The sequence below is a fragment of the Neoarthrinium moseri genome (assembly GCF_022829205.1).
Source record: "Neoarthrinium moseri strain CBS 164.80 chromosome Unknown scaffold86_Wmoseri_CBS_16480, whole genome shotgun sequence".
Lineage (NCBI taxonomy): Eukaryota > Fungi > Ascomycota > Sordariomycetes > Amphisphaeriales > Apiosporaceae > Neoarthrinium > Neoarthrinium moseri.
This window is the reverse complement of record NW_026055200.1, coordinates 103,369-125,038: the sequence shown is the minus strand read 5'-3', so window position 1 is coordinate 125,038 and position 21,670 is coordinate 103,369. Positions and strand designations below refer to the sequence as shown.

The 21,670-nt window shown below is 53.9% G+C and overlaps 6 protein-coding genes across 6 annotated transcripts; 5 read left to right on the top strand and 1 right to left on the bottom strand.

Annotated features, from left to right (window-relative positions):
- Window positions 1-4,839: 4,839 nt before the first annotated feature.
- On the top strand, window positions 4,840-6,371 carry JN550_012460 (uncharacterized protein; the record flags this gene model as incomplete). The annotated part of the gene is made up of 2 exons (XM_049310938.1): window positions 4,840-4,935; window positions 5,022-6,371. The coding sequence occupies 2 exons, from the start codon at window positions 4,840-4,842 to the stop codon at window positions 6,369-6,371; spliced, it is 1,446 nt and encodes a 481-aa protein (XP_049165600.1).
- Window positions 6,372-7,449: 1,078 nt separating this feature from the next.
- JN550_012459 (uncharacterized protein) lies at window positions 7,450-8,044 on the top strand (the record flags this gene model as incomplete). Its single annotated transcript, XM_049310937.1, has 2 exons — window positions 7,450-7,753; window positions 7,818-8,044. The coding sequence occupies 2 exons, from the start codon at window positions 7,450-7,452 to the stop codon at window positions 8,042-8,044; spliced, it is 531 nt and encodes a 176-aa protein (XP_049165599.1).
- Window positions 8,045-9,331: 1,287 nt separating this feature from the next.
- JN550_012458 (uncharacterized protein) lies at window positions 9,332-9,703 on the bottom strand (the record flags this gene model as incomplete). Its single annotated transcript, XM_049310936.1, has 1 exon — window positions 9,332-9,703. The coding sequence occupies one exon, from the start codon at window positions 9,701-9,703 to the stop codon at window positions 9,332-9,334; it is 372 nt and encodes a 123-aa protein (XP_049165598.1).
- A 2,409-nt stretch (window positions 9,704-12,112) lies between these two features.
- On the top strand, window positions 12,113-14,752 carry JN550_012457 (uncharacterized protein; the record flags this gene model as incomplete). The annotated part of the gene is made up of 3 exons (XM_049310935.1): window positions 12,113-12,332; window positions 12,538-12,715; window positions 12,775-14,752. The coding sequence occupies 3 exons, from the start codon at window positions 12,113-12,115 to the stop codon at window positions 14,750-14,752; spliced, it is 2,376 nt and encodes a 791-aa protein (XP_049165597.1).
- A 1,861-nt stretch (window positions 14,753-16,613) lies between these two features.
- Window positions 16,614-17,309, top strand: JN550_012456 (uncharacterized protein; the record flags this gene model as incomplete). Its single annotated transcript, XM_049310934.1, has 1 exon — window positions 16,614-17,309. The coding sequence occupies one exon, from the start codon at window positions 16,614-16,616 to the stop codon at window positions 17,307-17,309; it is 696 nt and encodes a 231-aa protein (XP_049165596.1).
- A 503-nt stretch (window positions 17,310-17,812) lies between these two features.
- Window positions 17,813-19,683, top strand: JN550_012455 (uncharacterized protein; the record flags this gene model as incomplete). The annotated part of the gene is made up of 3 exons (XM_049310933.1): window positions 17,813-18,445; window positions 18,500-18,640; window positions 18,742-19,683. 3 exons carry the CDS (start codon window positions 17,813-17,815, stop codon window positions 19,681-19,683), a joined length of 1,716 nt encoding a protein of 571 aa, XP_049165595.1.
- Between the last annotated feature and the right edge of the window lie 1,987 nt (window positions 19,684-21,670).

The following is a 21,670-nucleotide window of genomic DNA, read 5'->3' as shown; positions in this document are numbered from 1 at the left end:
ACTCCTGCTTCTCTATTCCTCTGTCTCTCTCTCTCTGTTTTTCCCCCGTTCCTAGGTTCTCGGCCCATGTTCCTTGGTATCTCTCTGTCGTCGACTACCTCATGTGGGCTGAATGGGCTGAGTGGGCGGGCTGGGCTGTGTGGGAATACAGACACTGTAACTTACGTAGTGTGTATGTACATAGTAGTGGCATAGCGCCTTGCGATTGGGCTGACCACGCTAGAGTTGCTGGGCTGCCGGGATCAGGTATGCATGGGATGGGGATGGGCTCTGCCAGCTCACAGTTTCGCTGGGACGGCTGGCCCACCTCGACCTCATTGCTTGGAAGGCGGGCTCCACCTCCAGCACTCATGACTTGATGACATCTCCTTCAAGGGATACATAAGCTCACTAGCACCCTAGTGCGACGACAGCGCGACGGCTTCGTCGTGTGGGAAAGACAGCCCAGCGAACCACCAGCAATCACCAGCTGCAACAGAAGAGATTGTGCGGGGGTGTATCAAGGACGGCCGCCGTGTGGTGTGGTGTGTATGAGTGGTGTGCTAGTACAGCAGGCTGGCTCTTGGGAGCGGATGGTGACACACACACACACACACACACACATACATACACACACGCAAACCCAGTGGATATGCACACACTGCTGCCAGTACCCAGCAGCCCATCACGGACTCTCAGGTTGTGCTGCAGACCAGAGCCCGTTTCTGGTGAGGGCAATGCAACAACGAGCTGCGCGTGTGCATACCTGCACCAGACGCCGCAGCGCTCCATCCAGTCAGCCAGTGACTAGCCTCGCGGTCAGGTAGCTTTGCTCCCTCGCTGTGGGATCTTGTTGGTCAACATAGAGAACGAGCATCTACTTCGTACATAGTACGAAGAGGGAAAAGATAGTACAGTTGTCATGGACAGGGGACCGGCCGCCCGGATGACAAGATCGTCGGTGACGCAAAGCACGCCGAGCTGCGGAATCCCCCTTTCCCCCAGATTGTCAGCCCAGCAAGCCAGTCCCGTGCTAACTTGGGCGTTTTGGCCTTGCTTGCATGTGCTTGAAGACGTTCCATGCTGGCGCTGGCGCTGGCGCTGGCGTTGGGCAACGGTGGCGCCGATATTGCTTGATGCCCCTACAAGGCATTGACCAGGCCCTAGGCAGTCCCGCAGTCGCGCGAGCGGGTGAGTCAAACCATAGCGCCCTTCTAGAAGATTGGATAGAACACTGGTTCGGCTGTTGTTATTTTGGCAATTCCAGAATACGGCACTCGATAACATCAACGGGCCCCCTGGTCCACCGTTGAGGTCCCGCCCGGAGCCCACCTGGCATTCCTAGAATAGCCCTGAGAAAGACGGGCGCCCATCAAGCCCGTAGCAGCAGCCGATCTCCATCGTCTCTTCTGGCGACAGGATCCTTGCTTGCTGACCGTGGAATAACCGGGTTTGGTCAGGTACGAGATTTGCGCGAGAGAGAAAGAGCTTGTCTGATCTTGATGCGGCGTCGGTCCCGCGCCTGGCCATGATTTGGTCCAGGATCTCTATACCCTGCCTTGTCCGGCAAGCCTGGGTGTGTACCGGGCTTCCGTGAAAATCACTTACCGTGGACCAATGCACGTGTTTCAACTGATGCTCGCAAGGATTATCTGTTCATTGTAGTTTTGGTGCAAACATCACGATGACTCCCATGAATATCATACGGCTAGGCACCCTCACGCGCGGGCTCACGCACACCCAGTACATACACACCTTCGCACACACATGCCGTACCCTCTCTATCCATGTGTTACGTGGATGCAGGTAACCTCCAACCAGGCACTGACTAGTTAAGTAGTGCATGCATGCGATGCGCCTGAGATGCCGCAGGGTGACATGATGGGGAGGACAAAGGCCAGTCTCCTATAGTACTTTGGTATCAGCGACCGTTGGGAGGAATGACCGGGTCGCAAATCGGTATCCAGCCCAAGGCGACACCCCACTCGACTGACCTATGCGGACCTATGAGGCAGAGGATTTGCTGCCGAGAAGCTGGAATGGCACAATTAGTGTCCAGGTGCCCATTATGCATCTGAGCTAGCCAGCTGTCAACGTCACCCTTCAGCGATGACCCATGAGCAGCGAGGAACACGCGGTAGCGAAAAACCCACCGGTGGCTTGGTTATGCAAGGGAGCTCCCTCAAGGCACCACCCGCAAAAAGAAAAGAAAAATTGCAATCAGGCCAGAAAAAGGAAATATGCAATGCATAGCATGCTACCCAGTCAAGCCAGTGGCAGCGTCTGCCCTGCAGCGCCGAAAGGCCCTCTGCGTTGGCAGTGGCTGCGGTGTGACGGCCATTGGCCATCGACACGCCGCTCAAAGTGAGGCGACCGCCTGTCGGAATTTGAATGGCCAGCGACCTCGGGGACCCATGTGCGGGCCCCTCCAAGTGCCCAAGCTGCTCAGTGCCTCTCGTCTGCTGGGCGGAGTGGATCCCCCAGGCCTCTGCATCTATCGTCCACGGCAGTCCTACACCACAGCACGAGATTATGTACGGGCTTAGTATTATTCAATCAATCATGCACTGCGGCCGCCGAAGGATTGGATTGGCGTGCCATTTGTGCCAGCAGCCGCCATGGCATCAACGGCCCCGTGCCCGTGCCCGTGCTCAAAGGGCAGTACTTTGGCACTCTCTCGCCATCACTGCCACAGCCCGGCCAGTGGGCCAACAGCGCCCGCTTGGGCTTCCCAGCTTCTCCCGTTTCTTCCGGGTGCGACTCCAGAGTCCAGAGGGATCATGACACCGGGTTCAAGGTTGGACGCTGATCAGCACGTGCGCTGGTGAAATTATCGACCGACAGCAGACCGATCTACGCATCCCTGCTTCATCAGATCTTGATTGAAACCTCCTCGCACCCGTACTCAGCTCAGGGATGAACCACGATGCTTCGGTGAGCCCTACGGCACATCATCTATGAGCACCAGGATCACAGCCCAGCCTTCGGTTCTCGTCAGTTCGTTCCTTGTTGCCGAAGCCGAGCCCGAATGTGCACATTTGTCTGGATGGGCACATGGTGTGGCTTTTCCCGAGCCTTCTCACTCTAGGCCTGGATTGCCGTGCCACCATGTACGCCATGCACACCTGCAGCTGCGTTGATGCCTACCGTTCCTGCGCTTTGCATACCCAGGTCAGCCATGAAGAAAAAAGCAAAGCCAAACTATCCGGGGAACGGTCCCGTACATTCAGCATCAAACCTTCTTAAAACGGGGCCCGGCCTCCTGAGCAGGCCTCTTCTGCAAGTTTGCCGCCATGGATAGGCGAGCACTGTACCCCAGCTGTCTAACTTGGGTGCTCGCTGCGAGTGGCTTCTTGCTTCAGGCCCTGGAGGTAACTTAGAGGCCTATCGCGTCAACAAGTCAACAAGTCGACATGTCGGAAAACTGATCTAAGCCCATGAGATTGCCTCCTCTGCGGGACCGCCTACTACTTCTACATTCATCCTCTTCGGCTCTCGTTCGGCAGAGATCTGCGCGCTCTCGTAATAAGAGGGGGAAACCCGTCGTAGACCCTTCATGATGCTAGGAACAGGCGTTGAGCCTGCTCCCGCTGTCCCCCGATGTCTCAGGGTATTGGTTTGTAATCCACGGATTATCAATCTGATCTTGACCCGGTCCCACTGCGTTTTCCTTGCGATCCCCGCTGAACAGGTGGCTACATCTTTTTTGTAGAAGAAAGAAATGGGACTTTCTTGCGTGACCTCATGATTTGCGGGTAGAGTAGCCATTCTGACGCTCTTGTTACCGCACATCCGCAGAGCACGCGTTCTGCGGCACTGTCCTGCCCGAAATCTGTGTGCCGGTCGGGTGCGGTGAAGTCGTCAGGCTGGCCCGAATGTGGGGTCAGCCCGCCGGCCCAGCGTCCGGAACCACGATGCATACCCGGAGACATTCCGTAGATATGGCTTTTGGTGTAAGTCACCTCGACCAAACACTTTTTATTACTGTGGTCCGTCCCCTAAACCGCATTCAGAGGCATGCGCGACAGTCATCAAAACCCGGTCATATTGATTGTGCGTGGTGCGAGTTCTAGGCACCCGATGCGTAGCGGGTGTTGCTCAGGACGAGGCAGCAAATCATGTTTGCACCTTTGGCTTCGTTTAGTCCCGGGATCGGGAACCGCTCGGATCTTGACCGCCACATTGATATTGTATCGGATACATGTTACTTAGCTGGCTTCCGCTCTGCATCAACCTGTGCGGCTTCTGCTCGGCCGAGTTCCCCAACGTCTACAAATTAATACCCTTGCGGCCAGGGCCACTGCCGTACAAACCCTTCCACTACGCGATACGACGTCTTGGGCATCCTCCCGGGTCTACGGCGTCAGGGTCGAAGTTGCCATGGTCATTTGATATGCTTGATCGCTTGCCCTGTCCTGTGTCCTTATTCGAGGATAATGAGGTGTCTGAACAAGAACTGGGTATGGGCTCAAAGCTATGCCACTTGTGTGCACAACAAAGCTGCCTTGGTGGAGTCCAGCAGGTGGAACTGCCTGTGGTGGCGACTTGAATAACGGGAAACTTAACAGACATAACATTTAGACAGAATAGCAGAAGTAATGCAAGTCTCCTGGTTATATTCACATTCCAATGTGGTCATGCCGGACACAGATGTAGATCCGGACTCCCACTTAACCGCATGGCGGCCCCGGAAAAGCTCGGACCCGGGCCCGGCGATGATGCCACCTCAGCCAATGCGACACCACGTATTATCTATCTGGCTCAGCTCTCGTTGCTATCGCAAGCGTCCCATCCACAAGGGCCATCCTGCTCTGCCGCCGCACCCACCTGATGTGAAGCAGAACAAACCGTCTCGGCACAATGCGCCGTATCAGTACCGCCCTGCTGGCCGCGCAATTATGTGCGGCCACCCGCCATGGGTTCAGCATACATCATGACCTACTAGCATACCCTCAGGTCAGCTTCCCTACGTGACCCGGAGGCAGTGCCATGGTCTGCGTGCGCCACGCACATGGGCATCACAGCGAGCTGACAAACAACAGTTTGAGGTCGTCTTCTCAGACGCTTTCATATCCGAACCCGAGGCGAAAGTCCTGTTGGATCCAAGCCACGCCGTCGACGCAAACGAGAAGGACATACAAACCGCCTCTGCAACGTCGGACCCGACTGATGGCGGCCACAAGGTCACCGAGACGTACGAGATCATGACCATGCACCCGCACAAGTACTTGTGCGCGATTCCCGTTATCGAGACACCGCCGACCCAGAACAAGACCGAGACGGAGCTGGCGAAAGCGGAGGAGGCGCGTGAGCTGGCTAGGGCCTCGGCGCACGGCTGGGAGCTCGTCAATGGCCTCGACGGCGCATGCTTATATTACGTCTCGGGCTGGTGGAGCTACAGCTTTTGCTATGGCAGTGATGTTGTCCAGTTCCATGCGCTGCCCTCCAAGGGCGGGCCGCCACAGAGGGACCCAAACAGCCAGGAATATGTGCTCGGCAGAGTCGAGGGCCCGTCATCCTCCACGTCAACCTCCCGCCGCGGAAGGGGAAACAAGGCCACGCCCGTACCCGCCAAAGAGGCAAAGGCCAAGACTGCATCCCCGCCAAACACGGAACTGCAGGTCAAGGGCGACCAGCGCTACCTGGTCCAGCGCATGGAGGATGGCACCATCTGCGACCTGACAAACCGTCCCAGGACCATCGAGATCCAGTACCACTGCAGCCCTGGCAGCACTCAGGACCGTATCGGGTGGATTAAGGAGGTCACCACGTGCGCGTATCTGATGCTTGTCAACACCCCGCGCCTCTGCTCCGACGTGGCCTTCCAGCCCCCGGCGCCGTCACGCGCAAACGTCATCAGCTGTCGCACAATCGTTCCCGAGGCCGAGCAAGCAGCTTGGCACGCCCAGAAGACCCTGGAGGCGAAGGCTGCCATGGTCGGCCAGCAGCGCAAGGATGCGCAAGCACCCATCAGCGTTGGGGGCGTGGTCGTCGGCGCCAGGCAGGTTCAGGGCAAGGGCGAGGACGGTCAGGAACCCGCCCAGCTCAAGCCGCCGCGGAACTTTGCCAGCGGCAACAAGGACAACACCATCGTGGAGATCATCGCGCTAGGGAACACCAACGAAGATGGGTCCATGGAGGTCTTGAGCGACGAGGATCTGCAAAAGCTCGACCTCGACCCAAAACTGGTCGAGGAGCTCAAGAAGCAGATCCAGGAGATGGCCGGCGACAAGAACTGGAAGCTAGAGGTCGCCGAAGACCCGGGCGCCGCTACCCGTGAGATCCGCGGTGTCATTGGCTCTGACGACGACGATGACAGCGAAGGCGAAGGCGAAGACGGCCAAGGAAAGCAAGAGGGTAGTGAAGAGAAGTTCTTCAAGGAGGAACTCTAGTGTGATATAGTGCCACTTATATACATAGCATAGGCGAGGCGTTTATGGTTCATGATTAACAGATGGAAACTCGTAACAGTGCTTCCCACTTATTTCGAGTGATCTGAGATTTCATTCTGAACTGCACCAAGGGGACATGAGTGATTGGCATCGATTTCCCGGTGATAATGTATTTGTGCTCCGCCCTAGAGACTGACTGCTCAACCCGATGTGAATCCTTGAACCCCCTTGCAGCTTTGTGTGGGCTTGATGGATTGTCCCTGGAATGTTCCTGACGCAATACCATCTCCAACCACTTATTCAGTCTCTTATCCACTTCCTTGAACACCAACCCCATATCCGCTTTCTGGGCTCGCCGAAAGATTGATGGGTTATCCCTGAAATACTCCAACTTATGAGGGATCAAGATTCCTTCGACCTTACCGATTGGAATGGGTTCTTGTTGGCTTGTTCTTGTTGGCTTGTTCTTGTTTGCCCCTTGGTATCTTCTTATCTTATATATTTCAGTCACAAGGATCTCATGTTGCATTGTGGCGGCAAGATGATTCCGAACCCGGTCACCTTTTGTAGTGTTCAGGCCTGGCCAATGAGCACATGGGCTGCAAACAGACTCATATTAATTGTTAGTAGAGTAATTCAGATGTTCGACGACGATGCCCATCCAGACAACGTTCCCCTTCGCTCCTAACATCCAACAGAAGGTCGAACACACAAATCCGGATCATTTGCTGCCATGTCTCTCTTGAGTAATCCCTGAACTGTGACGCTGATACTTGGCCACAGCTACTTTCCTTTGTCCTAGCGTCGGACTCAAGCAACCATCAATGTTTTACGTAGGCTAAAGCAGTAGAGCAATCAGCTCAAAGTGCGTTATAGAATATCAGACATCTTCTACTGGTTGATGTTGGTCGCCAACTGAGGTCCCCTCTAGATACGACAAGGACAAAGAGAGAGGAGGGAACAACGAGCTGGGCGATGCTGCGTAGTCGAGTACATATCATAATGGCCACGGCGACCAGAAGACTGTCTGTTGATGAATAGCCCTACATCGCCAAGCCAAATTACTTTGGGAGTTGCAATGCCGCCTCATCTTCACCGCGAGCACTGCGTGGTATTGGTCGATGCTTTCTTCCAGAGTATTCGGGACGGCAAGAGTAAGAACGACAAGGTCACGCCAACCGACCTACGAGAAGTGGCTCGTAAGCAGCTTCGGGAAACCAGAGATTTGGTGATGATGTTCTGTAAGGCGCGAACGGAGGTGCCAGATGTCGAAAGCACAGATGATGCGTTGAAGGAGGAGTTCAAAAATGTGGCAACACAGTACGGGGCTGACAACAAGCCACACTGGATCAGGAAGGACTATGAGGTGATCTGGATGAAAGGTGAGGAGATATTAATGTCTGGCTCAACATCAAAACCATTCCTCCCTAACTGATCTGGACCCAGACGACCCGCTGCGAAAAGGAAACGCTCATGTGTCTACACAGGAGCCAGAGCCTAATCTTGACGATGTACCACTCCTAAGCGACCTGTCTGAAGCCGAGCAAAAACGGCATGACATCAATAAAGCCATTATAGATACTGCCTCAGCCATAGTCGAAGGGCCTAATAAGCTGAGCTCTGTGTCCGACGAAGAGGACGACCCGACTCCCACAGAAGTGCTAAGGTTATGAGCTGTGGTTTACAGATAGATTAGTGTGGTTGCACACTTTTGTCGTGGTCTTCGATCTTTGAGGACATGACCTTTCTGGCTCTGTCTTTTCTTTTGGGGCGTTGGGTGATTCCAATACAGCCTCGTCTGTACTTTCATTAACCTGGTTTCTCTGGTGTTGGTACTATTCATGTCTCAATGGGTGAGGCACGACCGGACTCGGCTATTCTGTAGTAACAAGCCTGTTCTCCGCATCCCCAACCATCCTTCGCGTCACGGGTTGATACGCAAACATGGAATACTGGGCCTCATCAGTGTCTCCCTATTCCAACTCGGGGGATCTCTGCAATGCGCCAAACAGTCTCGGAAAAGTGAGGCGCTCGTTCGGCGCATTGCCTTTGTCGCATTTCACCGGCAAACTTGCATGAGACTAATTTTCTCTGCAACCTTGGCTGATAGTTGCAACCAGACCGAGGTCACTAGGCACGTCATCATTGATTATTTGCATAACAGAAAAGGACCAAAATAGTAAGAGGCCGATGTGTACAACACTACCTACAGCTGAGTGAGGCGAGTGAAGGGAAGTCGCGTCGAACCCTTGGTTTCAGTCACCGGGATTCTTTCCTTTGAATGTCACCAGGCTTGGGCGACACAAGCAAACCAACATTCACCGATTAAAGCTCCTTCGTCATAGAAGCTGTGCAAGTGAGACTACGGTCCTTGTCGTTATCAGCAACCACCGAGGAACAAGGAACTAAAGACTCATGTCAAAGAACATCTGTTCTAAAGAACGCTCAGAATGTTTTAACGCACATCATTGGGTTAGGGAGAATGGCGCTGACATGCACTCAATTCAAATATAGTACACTGGTCCACAATAGGAAGTTTACCCAGGAAGTAATTGAGACTTGGAGGGTCACTCTGATTGTGAGATTGACGTTGGGTCGGGCAACTGTGTGATAAGCTTGTAGAATCTCAAGTATAGCCATTGATTGCCTTCGAAAACCTGGTACAGGATCTTCCTTGAGGATATTGACAACCATAAGGGACGCATTGCGCCATCCGAGTCCAAAAGTAGCACGTTCTCAAGATAGTGAATACAGTTGGGAGCAGCAAAGTTACGTGTTTGTAGGAATATGAAGCCGGCGTAGTAGCTCCAAATGAATTTCATTTCGGTCATATCGATAGGTCCATAACATCATGATACTTTACAGTGCCTCTAGGGTATAACGTCTGCTCATCTGTGGTCTCCGGCCAATGCACCATTGCTAAGCCGTCTGCACGGTCTCCCTTGCTCCGACTGTTCAGTCTACTCTGCTGGTCTCGCCGCTCCCTGCGTCTCGGGGACGCCAGTAGCCTTCTCCCTTAAGCCAGTACCAACGGGCATGACGCCATGCTTAGTTCCAATTCGCTGGTCCTCCTCGCGCATCTTCTCGAACCCTTGCTGCTCCAGCTTCTCGTTCCGGGTGACGGCGCCGGCGCCGGCCTGCACCGAGCCCACGGTCGTGTGCACTGCGCCCTGGACGTCACCCTTGAGCTTCTGGGCTAGGCTCGCATCGGGCCGAGCGGACGGATCGTTGGAGGCCACGATCGAGCCCTTGGTGGTGACATTGGTGGACGTGCCGTCTGGGAGGATGTCGGCGCTGTTGGGCTTGCCGAGGATGGTCGTCTTGTCGGGCATTGTGTATGAAATGTGTGGATTGTCTAGGCTTGACTTGGTGATATCTGGAAGACTTGAGGCTTGCAAATAGTTATAGAGGATGTGATCTGTTCCTTTTCCCCTTGATTTCTGAATATGTAGAGTCGAAGGTTAGACACAACCGACCACAGGAGCTCCATTTGTACTGTCGTCCCACCAAGATCAGCATGACGTCACCGGGCTCTTTGTCTTCGGCGCTCCACCAGAGCTCCATCACAGCTGTGTACGTAATTACTTTAGTAGCTGACAACATGAAGCTCAATTTACAAGGTATGTAACCCCTTCAGTTGCATCTTATCTGGTAGGGACCATAGGATATTTTTTTACTTTGTATGCAGGCTCAGCGAAGAGCTCGTGCTATTGGGTAGTCGCATTTGTTCGGATACGCAATGTACCTGCCGAGATCCAGAGGAGATCGAAATATAATCAAGCACTCCCGGACACTGACCTTGTGGTAGATCTTGGTAGCCTGCCGAGAAAGGCTACTTTTGGCTGGCTTTGCGATATACATCCGTTGCCCATGATTGTCCCACAAATGAGACATGTTGGAGATCTCCCTCTCTAGGTAACCCCGGGGCCGGCACACAAGAGGGTTCGCCGGGAAATTTCCATTTCGTGCCATTGGAAGCTCAAACCTGCTCTCCTATAAAGACCAACGTTTTGATAATCAGCATGAGCGTATCCGCCTATATCAACAAATCGTATACAAAAGGTCTAGATCATTCCGGTAGGTCTTTCTCAAAAGGGAACATTATACATGTCATTGGGTTCGGAAAGGTCACGATGGCACCTAGTACGAGTTCATTCGAAACAATAACGCCCACGAAGTCACAGGCAAGGTTTTACCAACCACTGCATCCATAGGGATCAGTATAGCTCCGACATCTTTGGCGCAACCATCCCAATCTGCTATTACAAGGAACTTAGTAGATGGAAAGTAAGTATGTGAGTGAACTTGAGTAGTCTTCCTATTGAGCCGGATGATATGTGCATTAGCGACTGGGCCTTGTATTTTTTAGTGAAATGGTATGTAACTTCTATCTCTAGCGCTATGAGCCGGGCTGGTGTGCCAGCATAGTAAAGATCTAGTTCGGAAAAAGAGTGACACTGTGGATGCCTTGTCTCAGCCGCGGCTGATTGCATTAGCTGCTTTGACTCAAGCCTGCGGAATACTAGGGTTGCCAGTGATACAAGAACGATTAGGTTTGGTGATGGGGGAGGGGGAAAAGAATATATATATAACTGGGGGGAGGATGGCGCAGGGGGAATACCATAATTGAGATCCAGACTCTATACCATGGGGAAGGAGTATACTACAGCAGCGCATTCTTCCTTCCAGCTACTCGCCATATTCCCGGTAGCTCCGGCAATTACATATATCGCCAGAAAAAGGGCGGGGCGAGAGGGCCGCAACGCTGAACTTCAACCCTCCCTAGGTAGAACCAGCGCAGTACTTTTTACCTACCGTGGTACTTCCTGGTGTCGCGTCGCGGGTGGCATACTACACGGCTGTGGTGTTTGCTGGCGAAAAATGACTCGTTGAGTTGCGTTGGGCCGGCTAGTGAGCTGCTCCAAAGAGGCGACGGTCCAGATGAGAAGTTTACCAGGCGGGGTGGTGGGTGGGTGAGTGGGTGGATGGATGGCTGGATACCCAGATGTACTAGGCAATGTAGTAGGTATGAATAGGGATTGAGGGTTCCATACCACTTGACTGCTCCGTAGCTGCTGTGGCCTTAAGTCGGTGGATCATCTCGGAAGGGGAGCCGGGGCCCCACAGTGGATTCTACTATGTTACCTTGGTGCAAAGAGCAGCGCGCTGAGATTGGAAGGTCTCGGTCTAGACAGGGCGCTCCCCAACAAGACGAGCAGGGCTGGATGCTGATAGGCCGGCGGCTTCTGCAAACTATGCTTTGGGAATAGCCTCAAGATAGAACGCCAACGGCCCTCCTCGACCATGAGGCATATAGGTGTAGGAAATAGTAATAGGAGATGGTAATATTGCATACCAACAATTACCTGCAACTACTCGAGCCGAAAAGGGTGAGGCCTCTCTCGCGTGATTGGTGCAGCCGGGCCCCCAATGACGCGGCGCGAAACGCCACCGATTTGACTTTGGATCCCAGGGTTCATCAGACAGCTTTCCCCGCACCGCGCTCGTCCAACAATGAAGCTCCAAGCTAACCCCAGATTCAACTCAGGCCGTGATGTGATGTCAACTGGTCCCAGACACTGACTGACCCCCCAAGGTTCGTCGTTGTTTCGTCTCACAGCTCGCTGGAATTCTCGCGTGCCCAGTCCTGCTCCTGAACACCCAGAACCCAGAGCCTGGCGACACACGCCATTGCAGTATATACCCATCCCCCTCGGTTTGCTCTTACATGAGTCCAAAGCATGCAGTATGATGAGCCTAGCTCGAGCAGGCCGCTAGCTCAGCCCGCGCCACGCACAGCGACGAGCACTCAACCCGCTGTCGCCGCCGCCGCTGCTGCTGTTCCCGCTGCTGCCCCGAGGGTCCAGGTCAAGAAGGAACCGCCCGCCGAAGATCGCATTGGACGCATCCAGGCCGCGGGCACGAGCAGGCGGACGGTGTGCGACCACTGCCGCAAGAGGAGTACGTGACCACCACCATGTCCTACATCAGGCCGTCGGGCATATCGTGACTTTCTTGGCGCTGCTTCCTGCCTCCCTGACATGCCCAGCGTCCGCCAGTGGTGTAACGTGTCTCACCCGGGCTTGCCCTAGCTTTCTGCAACGAACTTTGAGTTGCGTGTAAAGTTTATATAAAAGTTATATGCTGACCGAGATTGCCTATATAGGGATCAGATGCGATGGGCAGTTCCCCTGCCAGCAATGTGCCGGCGCGGCCCTGACTTGCAAGAGGGACCATGTCCCCAAGAAGAGGGGCCCCAAGAGGGGCCACGGCCGTGTCATCAATGAGCTGAGGGCTCAGGAGATGAAAGGTCCTCGAGGTTTGGAGAGTGCCAGCGGCTCAGAGTAAGTTGTCATGTATTCGCTCCAGCGCCTGTCTGCAGTGACTGAAAAACGGGGTGTAGTGTCGACACAGACCAATTCAACTCGGCGCCGACGTCTGCAGCACCCTCACCGCCCGCCCAGCCCTTCATTCCCTGGGCGACGGTGACTCCAGACCCACGACACGTACCGGAGCCGAAGAGTGCTTTCACGAGCGATGCATATCAGCCCAGAACCCGGGACTACCTCTACCTAATCCCGCGCTGTGTCGAGCTGTACTACGAGCATATATATCCCATAATGCCGCTCTTATACATGCCCACGATACGAAACACCATCACACGGCCTATGGTCCCCTCGGAGAAAAATCTCATTTACGCGCTCAGCGCTCTCACCGCGTTTCACATGGCCGGGAAGTCACTGTCGGCAGCAGCACAGCCGTGTTGGGACGAGGTGGGGCGTTTCTTTCTTGACGAATGCATCTCAATCCGGCAGAGATACGACTTCCTTGAGGATACATCTCTCTACGCCGTCATATCATCCTTCTGGCTTAGCACCAGCTTCTTCGAGATTAACCAGAGCCGCAAGTCTTGGTTTTATCTGCGCGAGGCGCTGACTCTAGCCATTGACCTCCGGCTTCACGATGACGCGGCTAACTTCGGCCTACCACCGGAAGAAGTCCTATGCCGACAGCGGGTTTTCTGGATCTTATTTGTGACGGAACGCAGTTTTGCGATTCTGAGGAACAAGCCCCTTACTTTCCGGAAGACTCCCTCACTGCCGACGACGATGCATAGTTATGAGTCACCTGAAATACATATCGGGTTTCGCCAATTAGTCAGCAGCTACTACCCTCTCGATGAATCTTTTGTGGCAGCCTGGAATGACGGGAGCGATCCGCGCATCTCGAAGACGACCTACATGAACTTGCAGGAAGTGCTAGCACAACCTCTGGAGTTTCTGAGACCAAAGAGGAAGAGCCCCAGTCCCCCTGTCGCGCTTCTTTCTAGCAGCGCATCGTCATCCGAGGAAGATCCTGATGAGCCGGACCCGACGGCGATTCAGAAAGCAGATTTGTTGATTACCCAGCAATGGCTACGCCTCATTGTTTGGCAGTCCTCCTTCCGGCAGGGTCTCTTGTCTACAGCCTCGTCCGACGAAAGCTTCTCTTTCTCGTTCCCACTGTCAATAGCCCGTGACACGGCAGCAATCTTGCAATCTATCCCTAGCCGGGCAGTCGAAGTCCACGGGATGGGCATATTCGAGAAGATCTTTGAGATTGGCACGTGGAGTGTAAATGTCATGGGCGCATACGACTCAGGAACTACGAATCCTAGTCGACCTTTCGGAGGAGCCATGGATGGAGTCGGTGGAATGGATTTTGTTGGTGGCGAACTCTCTCTGTTTGGACGATCCGGACGAAGCGGTGCAGTACTCGATCCTCTGGAGTTTTTCATCAAGACCTTGAGCGCCAGTCCCAACAGCCAGACCATGTATGCCGATAAGTTACTCCTATTCGCCGAGCAGACGCCGGGTAGACTCAGAACCAACCTCAGTCCTGTGTTGCCTAGCTTCGGTCGACCTTCAAGGCAGCAATCCTGGGGAAGCACCAGCAGCGGCGTTGTGGGGGAAGTGCCCGATGAGAACGGGTCAGATGAGATCTTGGGGTCGATGGATCTTGGTACTGATCAACTAATGAATAATGGGATCGGTTTTCCTGCGAGTTCGGCTCGCGGGTCCGTGTTGGGAAGTTTCGACACGACGAGTAGTGATCTTGGATTAAGCATCGTGACTACACGGAGTTCAGGGTACAGCATTCCGGATGGGCCGATGTCTGCAGGCCTGTCGACAGCATTTTCGGACCTTAGCACGGGAGGCGACGAGTACGGGTTTGGCAGTGCATTTACGAGCGACATGACGGGTATTGAATCTTCAAGGGCAAATTCGGTGTTTATGACCGGTATGGCTGCGCCATGGGAACATGCAACGGACCAAGGACGGAAAAGGGGCGGACAGGCCAACGGCAACGGCAGCACGGAAAGGATTATGGGTGTTTGGTGAAAGGGGTATACCTCGTGTGTTTTGATAATCGTTTTTTTTTCCTGCTCCGGGCTCGCAGTGTACATAGCACCATCCTGATAGTCTCCCAGGGGTTTCATCTACATCATTACACCATGGCTTGTTTCCTATAGCAGCACCAGGTACCCAGTCCAGTGACATGTACCCAATTGCGCACCACAAGTACGTCGGGACTTTGATAGAATTCACCGCTACTCAAAAACTTGAGGCGCATCATGTAGTGCCAAATTTGCAACCGGGCCAAAGACGCAGTCTATCGACACGCAAGTTGAGCTGACATACGAAAGAACTCACCTCGGCTCACACTGCCATTCCTAATTCCGAACCTGATATCAACCGAAGACTATCAGCAAGGATTCTTCCAGATGAGGGGCGGCCCCGGGGCGGGCCCGGGCCGTGGTTGGCACGATTCTCGGAGGATTTGCTGCATCTCATCCTACATGCATCGCTGGTATCCGGTTTTACGTGCAACCGGGGACCCGGGTGTGTCGATGCGTACTCCATCGCCGTGCATGACCCGCATGCCCCCATGTTACGGCCTCCAGCGAACCCATAATTAAATCCATTTGCACTGGTGTTTTGTAGATTCGCCCTGTCTAGCCTCCAGGCCCTTATTCGCCTGCTCTCACGCGCTGGCGTCCACGGCGGGAAGTTGATCGAACAATAGGCTATTCAAAATTGCCTAGTATGATGTTTCCCTGGACTTTACGTGGTTTAACTTGGTCTAACTTGAGTACATTGATTCGAAGTATAACTGCGTTGTACGTAGTGATTGTGCTCTAGGAATGCGACAGGAGGGTACAAGCAAAAACACCGAGAGGTCCGTCCAGGAAATCAAGGAGACCACGCATTTGGCACCGAAACAGCCTTGGATCGAATCTTCCCAATCTTTGCATAACACGTTTTGACGAGAACCCCAAGCACTTAGAATGCTTCTGATCGAGATACACACCAGGTACAATTCATACGCGAGCTCCCAAACTGAAACTACGGCACATCATTCCTTATCTAGACGGCACCCTGATAAGATTACAGGGAACTTCATATTTAACCGTGAGGTATCGTATGGAGATTCTAGCGACTCTACGAACAGGAAATACAGCTCTGCAGCCATGGTTGTGTTGTCCGGCTCACATGCGGCTCCTCCACCGCCACGCAGGAAACGCTACTCGGTCCGAATCATCAACCCTGCATCAATATGCAGCTGGCACAATATTAGATGCACATCATCTTAAGAAAGTCAGCGCGTATGTGTATAGCCTGTTACTGGGGCATGGCAAGTTGTCTGACCGGGTTGGCGGGTGCTGGATGGATGCAGGTGCTTTCTGGGAAGCCAGAATTCATCGGTCCGTTTCCAACCAGCAGCCTAACCCTGAAGATTTATCGCAAGTCCCTCAAATGAGAGAATGATGATGTATAATGAAATCCTAAGCCCAATAGGACTCTCTGAATACTCGTGTCGACTGGGGCTCGATCTCTGTTATGAGTAGAACAAAAAGTGGATGGACTGCTGGTTTGGCGTTTGACGAACCCGGAAGCGCACGGGCCCACTCCTTAGCTGGTAGGGTTTTACGAGCCCAGAATGTGATGGCACGATACTCAGGAAAGTCCACAATCCGGTCTACCCAGAGGCTCTCAATCCAGGTGAGGTTTGGGTTTTATCATCATCCGCCTGCAGAATCCCTAATACTCTGACAAAGGCCGCCGGTGTACGTCAAACTGCCCGATCAGATCCATTCGAGCGCAAAGAAGCGTGGGCGGACCAGAACCAAAAAGCCTCCGCCTCAGCCTGAAGTTTCTTACATGGATATTTTGAAGTGGTTTATGGCAGCGGTTCTGGATCATGGAAGAATTACACATCACTCCGTCGGGGATCTTCTGGCAGGATGGCTTCATCACGCCGGAGCATGAGAAGCAGCTCATTCAGATTTTCCGCAATGAGCTCGAGTGGCCTGACCGTTCCGGCAGGCTATCACTTCATTATGGCTACACCTTCGACTACAAGACCTTCGGTGTTGACCCAAACGTGCCGTATAAGGACTTTCCAGAATGGTTGCAGCCCTTGATCCCGACCAGGGAGGGACGGCCCCCGGAGCAGGTCTGCCTACAGCATTACCCACCAGGCGCAGGCATCCCACCACACGTTGATACTCACTCGGCATACGACCAGCTTTACGCGCTCTCCCTTGGTGCCCCGGTCTTTATGCAATTTCAAAGAGGAGATGAGAAGATCGAAGTCGATCTCACGCCACGGAGCATGATGCAGATGTCGGGGGACTCCAGGCTTCATTGGACCCACGGGATCAAGAAGCGCAAGACCGACACCCTGGACGACGGCACCGTCAGGAGACGAGAGGATCGGTGGAGCATCACGTATCGCTGGGTTCGGGAAAGCGGGGAATGCGAGTGTGGAAACGAGAAGCTGTGTGATACAGCGCAACGTCGTGTCGGCATCGAGAAGGAGTACAGGTGGAAGAAGGAAGATTCGAACGCAGCACCGGCAAGTAAAACCGTTGAACCTGATAATGCACGCACGTAGTGCCGCGCCGGAACCCCAAAAGTTGGTGCGGTACATTAATGAGTCGCCGCACCGAGCGGCTTCCGAGATGAACGTATCGCTGATGTACGTTGTCCCAAAGCTGCCACCTGGATCAGGTACAGCAACACTTCTACGCTGGGAAGATTGAGAACAAGGCCAATCAAGAGGTAGAGGCAATGACGACTTGATCTTTCCTGGCGGCCTGGATGGTCTCGACTGGAGCGTGGACCCCGCATCCGTTGCAATCGGCCGCACTACGGCGTGGCCGGCTTGAACCTTGCTGGATGGGGAGGAATGCATATGCGGGCTTGGGGAGGAAGCACTCACGGTGAAAATTCGAATGGGAGCAGTCTTCAACTTCGTTACTCATGTATAATAGCAGCTCGAGCATCTCGTATAGCCCGTCACGCCAATACTCTGGGCATGTCGAGATTGAGATAGGCCTCGAAACCTTTCACGCGTTTGTGGCTTGACCCGGTAGCCTTGCCACTCCATCATTTATCATGGTTCCTTCACTGGATTTTGGAGGAAAGCATGAGGAGGACTTGGGCGTTGCGGAAGTGAAAGTGGACGACGCAGTCTTTCGCAAGATGTCGCACAGTATCGACAACTTCAGCGGCATTACCCTAGAGGCGTGGCAGGCCACCGAGTTTGAGCGCAAAATGACGTTACGCCAAGCTTTGAGGATGTATCCCAAGGCCATTTTCTTTTCCTTCATCATATCCCTCTCGTTGGTCATGGAAGGTTACGATACGTGGCTGCTTGGCTCCTTCTTTGGGTACCCAGTGTTCCAGGAGAAGTTTGGCGAGCCGGTAGGCGACGGAACCTACCAACTGACTGCTTCGTGGCAGTCAGGCCTCCAGGCCGGCATGCAGGTTGGTGAGATTGCTGGATTGTGGGCAGCGGGTATCATTGCCGACAGGTATGGCTACAAGAAAGCGATGCTTGGGTCCCTGGTCCTGATGACACTCGCGGTGCTTGTCTTGTTCTTTGCGCAGAACTTGGCGATGCTGCTAGTGGGAGAGATCCTGTGCGGACTGCCCTGGGGTGCGTTCCAGATGTTGGCGACCGCCTACGCGGCAGATGTAAGCCCAATGGTCTTGAGGCCGTTCCTGACCACTTATTGCAACATGTGTGTAAGTAGCTATACCTGGTGTTGACGTTAAGACAGCCGTTCTGACTCCAAACAGTGGGTCATTGGGCAGACACTCGCAACCGGAATCCTGCGCGGACTCTTATATCGGCAAGATGAATGGGGTTGGCGCATCCCTTATGCGACGCAATGGGTTTGGCTTGCCCCTTTGCTTGTCGGGGTTATTTTTGCCCCTGAGGTGAGATACTTGCCCTTACGCCATGTGTTCTCAGCAGTGAAGAGAGCATGTTCGGTGGACTGGGCCTCGTTTTTCGGACAAATTCTAACAATTAGTTGCAGTCTCCATGGTGGCTGGTTCGTCAAGGTCGCATCAAAGATGCACGCGAGGTACTGCGCTCTCTAGTCTCGTCCAAAGTCATCGCCGATCCATCCTCGTCTTACTCCTTGGACCGCAATATCGCAATGATCATACATACGAATGAGCACGAAAAGACTGTCAGCGAAGGCACTTCTTACCGGGACCTATTCCGCGGTATCGACCTTCGCCGCACTGAGATCACTTGCGTTGTATGGGCCATCCAGATCGGATGCGGAATCTGGTTCGGGGGGAATGTGGTGTATTTCTTGCAACAGACCGGGTTCTCAGCGGAGCAGTCTTTCAACTTCGCTCTTGGCAAACAGGGCGTCGCCCTCTTTGGAACGCTGGTCAGTTGGTGGGTCATGCCGTATGTCGGGCGGCGAGCTCTCTATCTGTACGGACTGGCTGTCATGTTCACGGTGCTAGTCATCATCGGGTTTCTGGGCATACCGAACCCGAGCGACCCTATCAGCTACGCAAGCGCCGCGCTGCTGATGGTGTTCACCTTCGCATTCGACGTCACCGTTGGCCCGGTATGCTACTGTCTCGTGGCCGAGATACCCTCGACCCGTCTACGGATCAAAACGGTCGCCTTCGCGCGCAACTGCTACAACGCCTTGAGCATCGCGGCCTACTTCTTGAACAACCCGATCCTCAACCCGACGGCCTGGAACCTGCGCGGTAAGGGTGGGTTTGTCTGGTGCGGCTTTGCTTTCCTCTCCTTCGTCTGGGCTTACTTCCGGCTGCCCGAGCCGAAGGGCCTGAGCGCTGCGGAGCTGGATGTCTTGTTTGAGCAGAAGGTGAAGGCGAGGAACTTCGGAAAGGTTGGGGCTGATCCGTTCCGGACTGCCAATGTGGATACAGATGTGATCGACGATAGAAAGGAGAATGCGGCAGCGGTGTTTGACGAGACCAAGCGCTGAGATTCATCGCTTGTGATACAAGGCAGCTATAATGCATAATAGAACATTATCGAACGCGTCTCATGGGGTTCAAATATCCATGAACAACATACAGCATGCGGGGATTTCGACATGCGCATATTGGATACTAACGTAGGTGACGGTCTTTAGACATGCCAATGCTATGGGGACCGCCAAGCTCACTCAATTTCTCTACGAGAATGGGCTGGATCTCCGAGTCAGCTTACTGTTTCAAGCACCGAAGTTGATGTACTGCGCGATTGGCACTGGACAGTGGATGCACCAATTGCTACCTCTAACGGAAGACTTGATGGTGTGAATGAGCGGATATCGACATGCGATTGCTGCCCAACGCAAAAAGACACATCCGAGCGCCACGACCGTCTGTCTATTCGACGTGCATCCAACGTCTGCGAATAGTTGAACGGCGTTCTTCCTTCGATGTAGACGACTGCAACCTACCATGCATAGGTAGGTCGGACGTTGAATATGAATAGTCTTTCACACACACGATTATCGACGGGGCCACTCGAAGCGAATCAAAAGCCTTCCGCACTTAGCTTTTTCCAAGCCAAGGAAGCAAAGCCTGGCAAACGTCTGGCCGTGTTCCAAGCACATAGGTCCGTGTTCCTAGCCACATTGACCCGGTATCCAGAGACGCGGGTGTCATCATCTGGCATCTGCCAGACTAGACCTGATGTCGGCAGTGGCGTGAATGCTGAGCCAGTACAGGGAGTTTGCCAGCACCGGGAGGGCCATTCAATCTGCAGAGACTCAACGAGGCCACACTGCAGGTGAGGCTGGTGGTGATCATGTGGTCACAGATGATGACATGTGTCGCAGGTTATCTCTCCCAAAAAAACCTAAGTTAGATAACTTGTTTGTGCTGGTATAGCCTAGTACCCTGTCGGGTGGCTGAGAGTTCTGGGTTGTCGCCGATGGATCTTGCCCGGATTCATCTCTTAGAGCACAGTCTCCCAACGTTCTGCGTCGAGCCCGCGTTGGGTTGCTTCTGCAAGCCGAAGCGGCAAACGCGGTCGTTGAGGCATTATCCGTTGGAGTTTCAAGGTCCGCAGCCCATCAATTGTGGTAGGCCACGGAAGGGGAAAAGAAAAGATACCCGGTGGGCTAAAGTATGCAACTAGACAGCCCGCGTCAGTTCCCACGCCGCGGGAGCGCGGATGAACCCAGAAACCTGCAGCTAAAGGGCGACCGTCAACCGCCTAGAGCTGCAGAAATCCTTCTCGCTTGGAGACTAACCGTCGACGAGGGTTCTTTCAAAGCGTGCTAATTGCGCTTTGACGCGAAGAGTTCCTGGTACGCATTGCAGTGGTTCTGATTTCTGGTAGAGGTTCTTGGTTCTCATCTCGCCGGCCACTTCGCCCTGCGCTCACTGGTTGATGGTCCCATGACGAGCGTGGGAGGACGAAGAGACACTGTCTCACGACGCACAGGCCTGATCTACGGCAATCCGATTCCATCCCGCTCGTAATCTGCGAGAGGCGACACTAGTAACAGAGTTCGGGTTCGACGGGGGCTTGTGGACTGGCTGTTTGGTAGCAAACGTCTTGTGGTGACCAGGTATAACTTGTCGAGCGAGTGGCTGCGCGAGCTGTTGTCAACTCGTCTTGTCGTCCTCCCACGCTTGCTGCTGGCCCATCCTTGCCCATCACACACTTACATAGTACTATCTTCGGTTCGCTGCAACTGTAGGAAACCAGACCCCCGCTGTGCCAGTGGCTCGCCATTCTCTGGCCAATGGCACCGCATCCCAGCCTCACGGACGGCGTTGGAGCCTGACAGGCCCGCTTCGGCCCCCGAACGCAACCCTGGAGTCCAGCAGGGGACAAGTGCTGAGCAAGGGCAGCAAAGCCTGACCAGGGCCCTTCAATCACATCACATCTAAAGTGCGTGCAGGAGGGTGGAGACGAGGCGTGAGACACGGGGTCCACCGCAAGTCGCGTGTTTCTCTTCTGAGGGGGTTATC